The sequence below is a fragment of the Pipra filicauda genome, unplaced genomic scaffold (assembly GCF_003945595.2).
Source record: "Pipra filicauda isolate LSUMZ 115617 unplaced genomic scaffold, ASM394559v2 scaffold4_size7858003_pilon, whole genome shotgun sequence".
Taxonomy (NCBI): Eukaryota; Metazoa; Chordata; class Aves; order Passeriformes; family Pipridae; genus Pipra; species Pipra filicauda.
Window position 1 is genome coordinate 5,131,423 of NW_024104643.1, and position 16,078 is coordinate 5,147,500.

The 16,078-nt window shown below is 36.4% G+C and overlaps 1 protein-coding gene across 3 annotated transcripts in view; it reads left to right on the plus strand.

The window, feature by feature from the left end:
* The window catches only part of ZNF407 (zinc finger protein 407), a 335,285-nt gene that overhangs the window by 123,623 nt on the left and 195,584 nt on the right, over nucleotides 1–16,078 (plus strand). For 2 of the 3 annotated variants that reach the window (XM_027746031.2, XM_027746033.2), the window contains exon 4: nucleotides 8,912–8,986. The exons of the other annotated variant lie outside the window; for it this stretch is intronic. In XM_027746031.2, the coding sequence (XP_027601832.2) occupies nucleotides 8,912–8,986 (75 nt within the window). The remainder of the gene's footprint in view (nucleotides 1–8,911; nucleotides 8,987–16,078) is intronic. 3 annotated transcript variants of the gene reach the window in all.

Sequence of the window (16,078 nt, forward strand, 5' to 3'; positions counted from 1 at the left end):
ACAGTTTTAGAATTTTTATGCAGCTACTTTGGCGAAAAGATATTCTGAAGTATTTTGCTTTCTACCTGAAGTCAAACAGTCTTGCAGAATGCAGGGATGTAAGGCAAAAAGGATATGTTTTACAGCTGAGTTTAAGTCTCAGGAATAAACAAATCAACCAGCACTTGCTTTTCTATGTCAAGCAAAGACCTAGGGCAAGATTCTCACTACTCTCACAGATCAAGCAGACTGCAGAGAGTTTGCTCCAGCCACCATCTATCACCAGCAGCATTTTCAAATTGTGGGGAGATTGTCAATAATAATTGTGTATGTCTTCTGATTGTGTATGACTTCTGAGCAGTTCAGTCATCAGACAGTGACCAATTTATTCATCTCATTCCTTTCTTGGTACCTCTCAACTTTGCAAAAGACCACAGGCACTGTAGCTGCTGAATTGACTGAGTTATGTATGTGGCACTTCTACTGCAGGCCCTATATATTTTCTAGCCCAGAATCAACTATCTTTGGACTTGTTTTGGTTTCCTTTTAAAGACAGTCAAGAGTATATTCTTTTGATGATGAGGATTTCATTGTCAAGATAGCTCTGCATAAACCTGGTATTTCAGTCCGCAGTGCAATTTTTGAGCCGTCAGGAAGAAGCTACAACAGTGACTTTTCGTTCAGGAAGAACAAAGTATTAAATATATTTGCTTGGCTCTATCAATTCTACTTCTAAGTAGAAAGTCATTGAAACATCCTTACTTTGAGATAATCTTACAGGCTGTTTCTTGCACATTCAACAGGCATGGACTTTGCTCCTTAGAATCACTGGAAAACTGTAAAAACTATCTGCAGAAAGCCCGATTTTTCTAAACTTGTCTCAGGGCACCTAGAGATGTGGTTCACCTGACTCTCCCAAAAGATTAAATCTATTTGAAGAACTCCCTTCAGATATTAGCCTGTTCATCTGGCTGTTGCTTTCCAGATGCAAGATGATGATACACGGAACCGATGCTTACTGCATCAAATTCTGTATCTGAAGTCCTGATCCTGCTAGGGAATGGGCTGGATCACAAGTAGGGAGACAGGCCAATGTTTGAAGAAAGGGGAAGGAATGGAAAAGGGAGGGACCAGAGTTATGGGAATGTTGGATATACAAATCATGAGAAAAGACATAAGCAGTGTCTTGGTGGCAAGGTTGGTAAGCACTATTTTGGATCACAGTGCTTATATCTGTAAACTTCATTTGTGTTTAAAGCATTCCTGCAGCCTCATTTAGCATAGCAAGTATGTTTTCTGGTGATGTCCCGTTTTTGGATGTTGGTGGTAATCTCTCTTAAATGCAAGGCCCTCTCAACACTGAGCCCAAGGTTGCATTTCAGAATTTAGACAAAGAGGTTCTGCATTGTGGTTGATTGTGGCACTAGAGAAAACACATTGTGATTCTGTCTTTTTCTTTCTTTTTTTTAATACTTTGTGCAGCTGTTAGATTACCAAACACCTGTTAGAGGTGACAGTTACAGATGCTTGATAACCAATGAAAATTAATAGAACATGTGATTCTTTTAGCTTAGAAATGATTTGGTAAAATGTATTTAGAAATGTAATTACATACTGCTGCTGTCTACCATTATGACTTAACATTCATTAACTTCTCTGAATATTGAAATAAACATTTCTTGTAGCAGTACTAATTTTCTCATATATTTGCAAGGTGATTTCCTGAGAGTGAACACCTGACTTTAAAGTTTTTGCCACTGTTTATCTATTTTAAGTCTGCTCATTAAGCAAACAAAAGTAGAGTGCCGTTTGTTTACTTACAGTTATCGCTTTTTATTGTATGTCCACATCAAAAAAGTTACCAGTTCCGCTCTTGGGTTTCCACTCACCTTTGTGTTAATAACAGTTATCACTGCCTGGACTTGGCTTATTCATGCAGCTGCCATTGAAGTGTACATTTTGTATTTAAAATAAAACCCCACAACACAAAACCCCCAAACCGATAAAGTTCAGAAGGGAACTATAGCTAATTTACAGAAAACCTTATTTATTTATTTATTTATTTATTACAAAATAAGTAACTTCAGGTGAGTCACGCAGTAATGAATATGAGTTCCCTCATGGGGGAGGAAATAATATGAATGTTGCCAGTATATTACTTTTTTGCTGCAGTCCTTGCAATTACAGACTGAATTTCTGTCCTCCATGGTTTACATTGTAACATACCTCTCTTAAAAGTGGGATGGTGAGAGGACTCAACAACTTTGGTTGGCAAGTTCAGCTTAAGTGGAACAGTAAAAGGTGTTTTCTGTTTTATTTAGTTTGCTCTTTCTTTGTACCCAAGTCTCTTCTGCCAGAATATGTAAGAGGAGATAATTGTGCCTATTGCTGCTACTTTACAGCTATGTGGCTAATAATTCTTTCCCATCTTGAGGGGCACAGATTGGTGGCAGAGAGCAACAAGAATACATTGAGGGATGTCTCTCTCTTCCAGTTGATAGATGCAGGAATATGCAGGAACAACACAGTGGATTGATTGATAGTGTGCAACTCATCCATAATGATCTGTCTGATATAGCAGTAAATTATTCTTGAGATTGATGCAGGTCATTGAACAATCCTGTTGTCTGTCATTCTGTTCAAAGCAAGGCAGGAACAGTAGCTGCTGTGATACTTAAGTCTGCCTTGGGTGCGAGCTGTGTACAGGTGTTCCATTAATACAAGTTGTTGTCTTTTTATTTTTTTTTTTTTCCATGGGGCAGCTTGGTTTCATTGCTAGCTTGTTACAGGTAACAGTAAAAAAGAGATGCGTTATTTTTAGAAGAAAAGGCTGTAATCGGTTACACTAATGATTTCATAAAAATCAATTGAAAATGTTGAGATTTGAACTTCAGCAGCAAAACTCTTACATGGAAAAGTTTAAAAGTTAATAAATAATTAAGAAACATACCATGCATGGAAAATTGTAAAAAAACCCCAACAAACAAAAGCAACTCCCTAAAAAACCCGAAATCCAACCTTCAAACTTCAGGCAGAAAGGCTAATAAATCTCAGAAATTCCAAACTTATGTTAATCTTTAGGTTCCATGAATTACCATGGTATCTTCCTACAGCACTCTGTTTTTTGTCTTGTTAAGGTTGGCAAAATTGACTTCATTTAACTCTTTTGATTTCTCTTTTCAAGAGAAAAAGGTTGAATTTTCCAGTCTGCCAAGTTGCTCGCTCTTGAATATGAGGATGTATGCGTTTTGCTTTCCAGTTTAATTACCAGTGTTAGTGAAGGGGGAGCATAAAATAGCCATATCCTTCTTTAACACATGGGGTCAGCAGGGAGTACAAGTCCGTGTGTCACAGCACTCTCAGCATCTCATATTCGGTGATTACACACGACTTGTTAACTTTTTAAAATGTTACTGATTTTTTCTTTTTTTTTTTTTTTTTTTTTTGTAACTTAAGAAGAATAACCATAACTGTTATTTGGAAGTAATAAGACCTGCTTCATTTGGCTGGTAAATGAGTGAGGACAAAACCTCATCTTTCCTATGCAGGGTTCTAGGCTTGACATCCTGTCACAGAGGGCATGAAATTTTTCAGATATTTGGATGTTTTCCACACTAGACTTCGCCCTGCCAGATATTTACTTGAACCTGACATCTTGTCACAAAGGGCATGAAACCTTTCAGACTACTGGATATCTTCCACACCAGACTCTGCCCTGCCAGATACTTTCTTTTAAATTGAGTCCCTTGGACGCGGTCATGCAAGAGAGTTATCAGCGCCCCAGTCTGGACCCTTCAGCATCAGCAAACATCCACAAATGATGGACTTGAAGGAATTCTCAGGAATTCGGCCTTTTGGTGCATGTGAAGGAAAGATTACTTGTTACAGAAAACCACTGCTTTATGGAAAGTTTTGGATTTTCCTCTACCCTCTTGTTGCCGAAGTTAACCTGCTGAATACAAAATCCTGATGGAGGGATGAGATTTGGATAGCAACTTTTGATATAGTTTGGAGAATTTAAAAACTTGAAGTTTTTTAAGTTTGCATAGGCTATTTATATACTATTTGACTAAGTGCTGAATTGAACATGTGAGGTTCTAGTTTTGTGGGTAGTACATGTGCTACTTAAGTGCATGCAAAATTCTGTAATTACATATGTAAGTTTTATTGAACATTCTGAAATACATATAAGTCATGGTATTCCTTGAGAAAATGCACCATTTCTTTCTCTTACTAGTTACAATCCCTGTTGGTATGAGTCCATGTGAACCACACATTCAACTACAAACAGTTAGGGTTTGCAGTGTTTTTCAAGGCACAGTAAAGAACAAGAATACTTTGTTAAGGTAGTAAGTATCCATGTTGTTATTTACTTGCCTGAACATACCCCAGTCCCCCTTCTTGGCATGATCTGTGAAGTTTGCCTTGATTTTCTGGTTTCTTGCCTTAAGTGGAGATACAAGGACAGAAATTCAAGCACAGATCACATAAAACAAAACTGGATGCAGACAGAATAATGTATTATTTCATCATATTCTGTGATGGTGTATAAAAGTTTGAGATCCTTTTTCTTATTATTCCTTGAAGCTATCAGATCTCCTGAGTGATTTATCCAAAATGGTAAACATTTTATCCTTTCTGTGTTCCTGAGACCTATGCTAAAACCAAGCACTAAATGCTAATAATTTTAAAATAATAGCATTCTATTCTGCTTCTCATGGGTTTGTTTGTGGGTTTGAATTTTTTTTTAAAGGCTCTCCTGCAGCTTTTTAAAACATCCTGTATACTTAGGTCATGCAGTAGCTTACCTGTATTCTCATAATTAAATTCATGTATAAAGAGGTTTTGGACAGTTTAAAGGATACGTAAAGGATATTGAGAATATGAATAAAGGGTAGATATTCATTGTTATTCTCCTGGACTTTTCTGCTGTCATTGAACATTGTTGTCTGTAAGATAAATTCTCCAAGAGCAGTTGCAGAGAGCAATGTATCCACTGAGAAGTGATTTAAAATTGCGCATCAACTGCTGGATACCTTGTTTGTAGAGTTCCACAAAAATAAATTCTCATGCTGGTCCTCCTCAGCAGTTATGTGCAGTTACAAGATGACTGGTCTGTTGACATGGCTTCGAGTGACTCTCTGTAGAGGTAAGATGTTGCTCCTTCCTTGGAACGAGGCCAAGGCTGAGCACTTGGTAAACACTCAGGAAATAACAGATTTCATGATTTCATGGCCCAGAATGCTTGTTTTGGTTTGTGTGTGTGTGGTTGTTTTTTTTTAACTAGGCTTTTCGCTAACACAGTGATGTACTTATTAAAAAGGAAAGAGCAATTATGTATTCAAAACATAATAAAACTTAGAATCTTTTGCCCTCTCATAGCAAGATACTTCACAGAGCACAGTTCTCTCCCTGCAGAGAAAACGAGAGAAGAGACAATACATGACAGATTATTCATATTCCTTGGATACTGTGATGATAAACATTGTACATGCTGAAGAATTTGTATTACACGAGAATAAAAAGTGGAAGCAAAGATTTTCCAATATATTTCTTTATTCCCAGAATTAGAAGTCCCTTTGTTTCTTTTGTACTTTAAAATGTTCTTTTATAACTGAAGACAAGTCTGTAGAGGCTTCTAAATCAGTTACAGGCATTCTGAGAGTGAGTCCAAGTACTGTTTGAAGATTACCATGGAATATGAGTGGTCACGTTCCTACAAAGCCACAACTCTTGTAAACTGAAAACAGAATATTGTGCAAACTTATTTTGGGAAAGGTGCTCATGTATTTATGATTTAAAGTTATTTTTATTTACAGTTTGTGTGCAGAAAAATTGCCCATAGGGAATGCAGATGCTATTCTAAAGCTCTGTGTAATTTTTCAACTCGTCTTTAATTTATCCTGAAGTTTGAACATAAAGTGTATAAGACTGAGGATTGTTGCTGGTTTGGAGCCAGAGGAGATGAAAATCACTAAAAAAGTTAACCCAACATAATGCTACTGCAAGCAAACAAAATCCTATCTACTCATCTTTTTCCACTTTAAGAGAAGGCTTCTAGGAGCAAGCTTGCTAAAACATGGAGGGAATTCCCAGTGACCATGACTTGGATGTATAGGCTAGACATTTCTGCTTTTTGAGACCTGACCCTCAGGAGAGCAGCTGGGCTTCTTGTCTTCATGTGAGTTGAGGATGAATTTGTTCAGACAGATCAGAGTTTGTAAAACTCGTCCCAGGCCTCTAGTCTGGCCTGGTTTGCATGTACTGGAGACACTAGAGTATGGCAATTACAGGCTTCTCCTACTCCCTTTTAATGCGTTTCTGAAATGTTGTTAGTTTTTAGCATTTGAATATTTCTATTTTCACTGGAATTAAGAAATGACAAATTCAGTGAAGCCTGAATAGGTGCTTACTGTAGCTAATGGAAAGATTCCTTATGATTTGAAGATGTAGTAGTGCAACATATCTTGAAAGCATTCACTCCTTGAGTCCTTACGTGTGCCAGTCAAACTTCCCTTGAGATTAATTTCAAAGGCCAAGGCTAAGTCATGTCTATCAATTCAATTCTAGCAGTAGTTTAGGAATAACTGATTTACCTCAGCAGAGGTAAATATCATAGATAAATCCATTATTTTTTGACTAGTAAAACAGTAATTGCTTGGGAACCCAGAGTTACTGAATGTACTGAAAACATTTTTGTGTTTGTTTTGTAAAGCCAACAAACACTTCTACCACCGCTCCGAAAATCACCTACAGGATTTAGTAAACAAAACCAAATAGTTCCCACTTGTCTCTTTTTGTTGGGTTTTTTTTTTTTGTTTGTTTGTTTGTTTTTGTTGTTGTTGTTGCTCGTTTTGTTGTTGTTGTTGTTGGGGTTTAATAAGTTGTCCGAAAACTCAGCATCCAGCCAAGGTTGTTTAGGCTTTACCTCTTGTTTCAGTAAGGGCTGTCTCTGTTGGTAATACTTTTTTCATCTTGTTCTCAGTTTCTTATGAAAATAACAAGTTTGCTTTTATTTTTAAGACCTGATTGTGTAAGATGGGGAGCTGCTCCTGAGCTATGCTGAGCGCTCCAGACTTGCACAGAGTCATTCTGCCTCCTCAAGTCTTAAGTCTTCAAGCCTTAGATGTTACCAGGTGCTGAGACACTTACTGAGTCAGGGTTCATTTTATCTGTGCTATGTAACAGCAGCAAAGTGGATACTAGAACCTAGATACAACAGAGAGGGAGCAGCTAATGCAAGATTAATTGCTCCATGTTATTAACAAAGCCTTTGTGTTTGATTTTACAGAAAGGTATGTCTGTCTGTACCCCCTGCAGTTGTGCGGTATATGAAATGTTCAGCCTTTGTTTGGAAGCTTCAAGTACGCAGGCTCAGAAAACAAAACCCACTTCCCTAAAAATACTGTGTAGCTGGTTGGGATCTTTGTATTCCATGTAAATAGCAAAGCATCCCTTTACAACTCCGATTACACGTTGCCTTTTCACAGTAATATTGTTGAGTTTATTTTTCTTTTAGAGAAGGAATGTGGAAGTTTGTAACAGGAAACAGAAGTACTACTTAGTGAAGATATGTTTGGTACCTTTCACAGCTATGTGGAAAAGCAATGGCAGTATGTTTTGTATGCCTTATGCTGTTATTAGAACACAATTTTTATATTGTTACAATTATTTTCCCTATGTACAGTAATTCTGATGACACTTACATAGTAATGATGGTAACAGTGTAATAGATTATTCACAGTGGTAAAGGTTATGATTCCATACTTATAAATTGTGTAGGGAAAAGTATTTAAGATAGTTTTTTAATGTCTTTTTGTATGTATTTAAATAAGACAGTATTATATTCCTACACCTTAAGGGATGCACAAGAGAGATTCTTGTAATAATGTGCAAGTGCCTAAAGTAGATCAGACACAGAGAAGCTACATTAACATAATTGCAAAGGAAAAGTACTGTGTCTTTTGTCGCTCTTATACCCCATAGTGCTAGTGTTTTACAGTCTTTCCATTGTCCATTACTGCAAACACGTCCAGATGAATTCAGCATTTAATGTTAAAAATCTTATAACATGCCAGTTTGATTTGTAGCCCTTCATATCATGGAATGCTAATTAAAATCATATTTTTGCATATGTCATGCCTTTCATGTACATATGCAAATGGAGTCTATTGCCTTTCAGCTATTAGTAATTAACTTTATGAAGGACAGCTGTAATACATAATTAACAAAAATGTTTGCAAGCCCTTTTCACACTGAAAGTTGTAGCAGTAAAATTTTTGCTTATAGAGAGAACCATTTTAGTTTGAAGCTTCAGTCTGATATCTAAATTGTTTGAAGCAGTCACATGACATAATTAAATTGATGTTATGGTCTTATCAGCAGAAGAATGGTGTTTGATAGGCTTCTATCTGTTTCATTATGAATGTTGCTAAAATGAAAGTAAATTATCTATGTTTGGTAGAAATATAATGCCAGGTAGTAGTATTTTGTTGCTGCCTTTGGTGCTTTGAAGAACGTCTTGCCAGTTTAAACAATATTCCTGCTCATGGTGTGTTCATGAACGTGTGCTTCACCTTTTTTATCCTTTTTTTTTCCTGCAAGGCTGTAAAATAACTAAGGCTATTAATTTGTTTCTATGTATACCTCTTTAAATAATTAATACAATGAAGTGTTACCCGCATAAACAGTGATTAAAGCATCTGATCTTGTTGTATTTTCATGTTACTCGTTAAAAACAATGGAACTACTTGGTATGAAACAGGATTTCAGGATGGGCCCATTAGGCTTAAATAAAGGTGTAAATAAAACTGTATTAGTTTATTACATAAGAAAAATACTATTTACGTAAAATATACTGTATTATCAGTAAAATGTGTAAGATGTTCTAACTAAAAAAGTAAACTTCCTGGGTTCTCTGTTTGTTTGGCAGGGTGGCATTTGTGATGAAGAAGCATTTAAATACTCATTTACTGGGCAAGCATGGAGTTGGCACACCCAAAGAAAGGTAAACTACTTTAAAATTCTTCTTCATTTTATCCTATAGAGCATGTGGAGTCCTTTTCTGGAATATTTAGCTTGCCCACACTGAAGTCATCTGGATTTTTAACCTCACCTCGAAGGGAGAGCCGACATACTTAAGTGCTCTGATGGCATGGTGCTTATGACACATCTGTAGAAAGAAATTCTGTGTAAAAGGTGTAGGATTTGCACCTTTTGGGGTTTTTTTTTGAGAGGTGATATTATTTTCTCAAAAATTCCATAGTTTTAAATGTCCCTCTGAGTACAAAATCAAATATTTTTTTTAATTTTTTATTTTAAATTTTCTTGCTGGCCTTGATGCTCATAGGTTTATAAAATGACTTTCTAAGATTCATGTTATGACTGAGATCAAAGTCACAGAGGATTTGAAAAGAAAATTTCCTCAGTGTTCTTGGGCAGGAAGGGAGATTTGGTGTTTTGACTATTTTTAAAAGGAATTAATTTATTTTTTCAGTCTGCGTACAGTAACTTATTTTCGAATTTTGTTTGCAAGCAGGTTATTTTTCTGTGATTTAAAATATAACTGTGTTTTACAAACTAAATGGCATTGTGTTTGCAGATAAGCAGATTTTGCTTTAGATTTATTGGGCACATTGTGTCATAACTATTGCTATTTCATTGAATTTTTGGGGCAACTAGAAAATTGATGTGTTTTGGATAGCCAAAAGATCACATATTCTCTTTCAGTCTGGGTAGATGGAGGGGTTCATTGCTGGATGCTTAATGCTGTTTCAAGTATTGCTGCCTTGTAACTCATTCTTCTGGTGTAGGCTTTCATAAATAAAGAGTATTTTCTTGTTTTGATATGAAGGAAGAGGAAAATAAGTGACAGCTAGGAGCTATAGAAGACTGCAAAGCTCCTTCTGGGTCATGTTCATTTCTTGTTAAAGGCACTGGAAATGGTAATCAATTAGACCCTTTCCTCACAAGTTCATGGCACTTAAATCACTGAGGGACCTAAGAGTAGTTTTAAATTAACGCACCGTATACACCTTAGTTTGACTAAGCACTGTTTTAAGTGGTGCTTATATTTTTAATGAGTTTTCCTCTGTGAAGGGCTTAACCAGAATTTCCCTAACATGTGATTATTTAAAGAGTTTTGAGATATTGTATTTAGTCTAAAATACAAAATGATGCATTGAACAACAATTACAGTTTCATCAAAGCAGATATCATATTAAAATTTATATTGGTTATCTGTTGTCATAGCACAACAATTACGAAAAATGTTTTGCTCTGGTGGCTTTTTTTTGTAACTGGAAGCATTCAATACTAATATTTTCTTTTACAAAGGGGTACTTACTGTACAGTCATCATAAATACAACATAGAGATAACCCTAGTGAATATGTGTACAATAAAGGATACATACAATAGATTTCCAAATATAGCATCTTAGCCTGAGAGGCATATTTTTAGTGATCATCATCTTGAAATGAATTCCTAAACAAGCAGAATGCTATGAACTAAATCAGTTGTTGCTGGCTTTTGTCTGTGTGATTGTTCTGAAAACCTTCTGGTTGTTTCCGTTTTCCCCATTTCTTCCCATATTCCTTCCAGGCTTTCTGGCTGGCCCACCAGCATGGTGTGAGGAGGAGGAGGGGGGGGGGGAGGTCCCTTCCCTGCCACCCCTTTGCGAGATGGCAGGTTCCTAGCCCTCGCACTCCTGGCTGCCCAAGGAGCAGAAGAGCCCCGTTAAGGCCTACAACCTCCCTCTCCGTCCGCAAGCGCGGACTGTGGCAGCTCTGCCCACAGACCAGCATAAAGAAGTGATATTTGAGTGACTTCACACCCTCTTCTTTTGCAATTTCTTTGTCCATCTTTTGAGTATTTCTTATCCACAATACCTTTTTAGGTGGCACTTCAGCTTAATGTAGAGCAGCATCAAACAGCAGTGGCAGAGCTACAACAACAATATAAATTTCTAGTCTCAGTCCCTCGCTGGTGATGGGGGATGTTTAAGGCACGTGATCTAATGCAGTAAATACCAAACCACAGTTGCTTTCCTTTCCTATTATGAGAGAGTTTGATGCCTTTTAATGGCTTTAGGAACCAAAGAAATCCTTCTTCAGCGTGTTAAACAATCACTTTGGGTATAAAGATATTATAAATTAAGTTACGTAGTTTTCTTACCTATGTAAAACATTAATGCCTTGATTATAATTTTGCAAGCTTGCTATTTTTTAATTTCTCTAGGACAATATAATCAGTTTATTCTTTATGTTTTGAATTTGATTCTGCCCTCTGATACAGTGCATATTATGGCAAATACTAATAGAAGCTAGCTAAATAGGCTGTGACAATTAAATTAATAATGCATTTTATTTGCAAGTGTTTAGTCTTCATGGTTTGACTGATATATGCAAAGATGGTAATTTATTAAAAGTAAATTCATGTAATTGTACTACAGAATTTGATGGACCAAAAAAAGTTGTCAGCATGACTATCATCAAAACCAGAAAATTGAAAAGAAGTTCAAAAGGGTGCTTGAAAAAAATAGGTATAACCCATACACCCTGAAAAATTGAAGCCCTTCTAACAAACTTCTCAGAATGGAATTTCTGATGGCAAGCATTGAGAGATGGTTCTGAGAGGAAGAGAAAAATTACATTTACAATTTAGTCAGCAGTACTTAACTAGTGCACCTTACTCTCACTAGCTTTCCATAAGCATTGCTTTTTTATCGCAAAAGGGAGGGGTTATGGAGGCTGTAGAAATGTTTGCATGTGCAGATATAGAAAACAAGTACAATTCATGGTAAGATTGCTACTAATACATATTTTGTTTCAAGTTTCTGGATTTTTTTTATTAAGACAAAATTGACTTAAGGGAAAAATACTGTGTAGTTGAAAATCACATAAGTTCTTTTAAAAATAACCTTCTAGTAAAATATCTGCACATTTCAGACACAAAAACCCTTACTGCCTAGTCCATTGTGATCATTACCATTTAATAGCTAACTCAAAAGTGGAATGTTTTAACAGAAAAAAATTCCTCTAAGGTATATTTTCCTGTTATTGGAACTGTGATACTGATTTATTGTCAACTTGAATGTGTCTCAAAACTGGCATGTTATCTGCTAAGTCCAAGGCCAGTACATATTTGGTACTTCAGTGTCAGTAATCTTCATGGGACCTATAACTATATCTTATTGGCAGGATAAATCTTTGGCTACACCTTTATTGTGTCTAGGAGACATTGTGGTTGAGGACAAGGTGAATGCATCAGTAATGTTAATGGTGCCAAGTTCTAATTTCTGTTACATCGTTATATTACTTTGATGTAAATTGTGGCAAAACACACAACAAACGGTTGTTTCACTATTAAGTATAAGATATATAAATACGCATGAAAATAAGAGCAAAAAAATAAAAATAAATTCACTAAGTCGTTCATCAGTGAGACTGAATTCTGACAGTGTTAAGTACAACTCTGGATTTAGAAATTTTTAGTAAGAAAAATACATTTAACTATTCTTAAGGGATTTTTTTAGGGACACCATTAGTTATGTACAGTATGCATTTTATAGTATATGATACTTTCTTAACTAGATCTGTCATGCTATCTGATACATGCTTAAACTGTTTTTTTTTACATAAGAAAAGGCCATAGAAGAGCATTTGTAATTGTTTAATTACCTCATCTTCTGTATTAATTTTAAGTTATGAGTTACCTCTGAAATGACTTTGCATATGAGTAATCTCGTTGAGTCAAATAGGATCATTCATATATATAAAGTTACTTAAAGAACAAACACTTGCTGAATTGGAATATCTGTTGCAAAACAATTTCTGTAATGGTCATTAAAAATATGTTTGATTTTGTAAGGTTGTTCTGGCATTTTCTTGGGCTTTAAAAAGGGGATCAGTGCCAGTAAGATCATAATTTTCAAATTATCTCGATTGATTGAAAAAGCTGTGTAATGATTTCATTTTGAGAGCAAGAGCTGTAAGTAAATACCTATTTCTATATAGTAGCAGCCTAAATATATTTGAGATGCTTTTTCAGATAATGTTGGCATATAGCATACTTCTAAAATTTGTGTATTTTTTAAATAACTCCTTTGAAGTAGAAGAGATACTTCCTAGGTACCTATTGTTTAATGTGCTTGCATAAGCCCATCTACTAGCGTATAAATATCATCAAATATACAAGACTGTATGGTATGTTGGCGAAAGGGATTGTTGAGGTCTGAAAAAAAAGTAGCCAGGAAAAATGAATGGAGATTTGTTGTTCTGTATATTATTTAGAAAACTGTCTTGTAATCAATTGCTGTGTCCTAATATCTCCATTTTGAATGTAAAACTGGAAGTAAATCAACTCAACCAGTGCAATCCTCTTTTATTTAATCGAACTGCTAATCCTTCTTTTGAAGCATCTTTCTTTCCTTGAGTAGAGAAATTTGTGATAGTAACTATTTGATATGCCTGTTTTGGATTATGCTACCCTGAACCTGCAAAGTAAAAGGATCAAGTTGATAATTACAGGAGATTTTGGGTAAACAAGTGGCAAAAGTCAGAAAGTGATGTGCCATACATACATACATATATGTGTGCAATCATTTTGTAATAGCTTGCTCATGTTCTGAAGGAATGGGTTCTGTAAGTGGCTGACTCACAGAAAGGTTTCCAGTTAGAGGCATTGGCAGTACGTACGGATACACTGGAGGAGAGGCTACCTGAAATACCAGAGGGGTAGTGTGCCGAGTCTTGCCTTCAAGCTCTGTCATCACCTTTTGCTACTTCTTGCAAATAAGTTTGGGCTTTTCAACTGAAGCCTAACGTTACTAGGTTAACTGGATAGGAATGAAAAATTTTACTTAATTGATTATTTCCTGCTTTTGGCTTAAAAAGGGTCTTGGAGACTTACATACTCATTCTTTGGAAAAGCCCTAAGGAAAGAAATGTAGCTTTTTCTTGAAATATTTGCTAATTGGAAGTTTAAAATGAGAGGAGTGGTGTGGAAAGGACTTAATGTTTTTGCATTGGTTGGGAGCTAAAGTTTTACCCAAGATGTATGTTAAGCATTCAGTGCTTTGGAACCTTACTTGACCTTTGAAAGCAGTATTTTCCTCTGGTGTTCAGCTCTTGTCTGGTGCTATACTGTTTCAGAGTGTAAGTGTAGGTACAGGCGCCACAGTCACTTGTTGCTGGAGTGCTTTTCTCTGTCTGTGACTGTCCCAAGGAAGATAAGGAAGCCAGGAGGTTACTTTGGGCTTCCTCAGGTACTAGAAGATGTGCTGAAAATTCACAGCTTTTCTCATGACATGTTGTCTGTAGAACACATATGTGTTTACTTTGCTACGAAAAAATAAAGAGTAGGCAGCCTTTTATACTGTTGAAGATGGTTTTCACAAAGACAGGTGATTAATTCAGCATCTTTTTAGAAAGAAAAATAACAACTGAAGGCCTGCAAAAGAATGAAATTATTTTACTACTCATTATTTGTTCTTCCTATGATCCTGGCAATCTTAGAGTTTGATTCAGAAGGAAGGGCAATCTGAAGTAAGTTTATTTTAGGTGTTAGGTATGTGAGATGTTTTGGAAATTTCTGTAGTCAGCAACAGTCTTCCTGTTGGGAAGGCTTAGGTGCCATGGATAGAAGACAGAGGAAGTGCCTAATGGGATTCATGCTGCCCACAATGAGCACCTCTGGCTAATTTTAAGCATCATAACAAGCTATAAATGATGATCTCACATTCATAAACAACCAAGTACTGTCTAGAGCATAGGTTATTAGTTTCGTTAGCAAGCATATGCTAACATTGAGAATCTGTGGAAGACAGTATGGGTAGTTGCTGAAAGCTGCAGGTTTTTTTCCAACAGTTGTTTCCAAGGAAAACACAGTTCTTTGTTGCATGTCATCAGCTAAAAAGTGGTAAGCTGCAAACTGATCCCTTCTCTATTGTAGTCAGCTGAAAGTAAGTATATCTTTAGATCACTTTCTACCTGTGCAGGACTGGAAGCAAGAGACCTGTTCAGACAGTTACACAAAGTATGTTACACTACTTTGAATATGTACCAGGTTGTACTTTGTGACATTTGTGGATGTGAAATGTTCCTTGTGTCGGGTGGTATCATGACTCTTAGCTTTGATCCATCTATAAAATACAACACAAATATTTATTGAGTATATTGTAAAGAAAATGGAAACATAATCTCTTGACCGTGCTGCAGTGAAATATTTTCCATATATTCTGAGGAATCATGAGGAGTATTTTGTGAACTTTGGAACTGAAAACAGAAATACTGTGGCAAACGCTGTGTATGTCTGATGGTAAAAGCTTAGCTTCTACTTTTAAACCATGCATGTCACTTCACAAGACTTCCATCAAGTTACGGTGCCATCAGGACTATTTTTCTGCAGCCAAAGCAAGTGCATTTGTCCACGTTTGCTTAAGTTTCACCACCTCAAGGTGGAAATAAAATGCTGGAAAAACATGTTCTGAAGTTGAACAGTACCATAAACACGATTCTAAAATCACCCCCACAGTGCTATAATGTTTAAAAAAAAAAAGGTGACTGAGACTTAAATAGTAGAAATCTAGAGGTCTCGTATTTTAAAGACACTCTTCTGTGTTGTGAGCCTGCGTGGTGTGGTCTGCACTGGTCTCTGGTGGGTAGAATCATAGGACAGCCCAGATTAGGAAGGGACTCCAAAGATCATCTGGTCCAACCATTCATGGCAAGGGGAACTTAGAGGAGGTCATCTAGCACTGTCCTACCACATCCATGGAGGAGGTTGTTCCAGTAAATGATTATTCTTACTATGAAAATTTTTTATGTTGACATGAAACCTTTCCCAATGCAACTTGTACCTGTTGCCCCTTGTCTTCTCTGCGTGGCTCCTTGTGAAGAGAGAGCCTCTGTCCTCTTTGTAGCAGCCCTTTAAGTCCTGGAATAGCATGATGAAATCCCACTGAGCTTTCTCTTCTTCAAGGTGGTAGGTGGTGGACAGAAAACTGGCTGTTCTAGCTTGGGTTTTAGGGACAGGTTGTTTTATGCAGAAACTGTTGCTGCTGTCTCTTGATAGTATATTTTGTAAGGAAAGAGTAACAA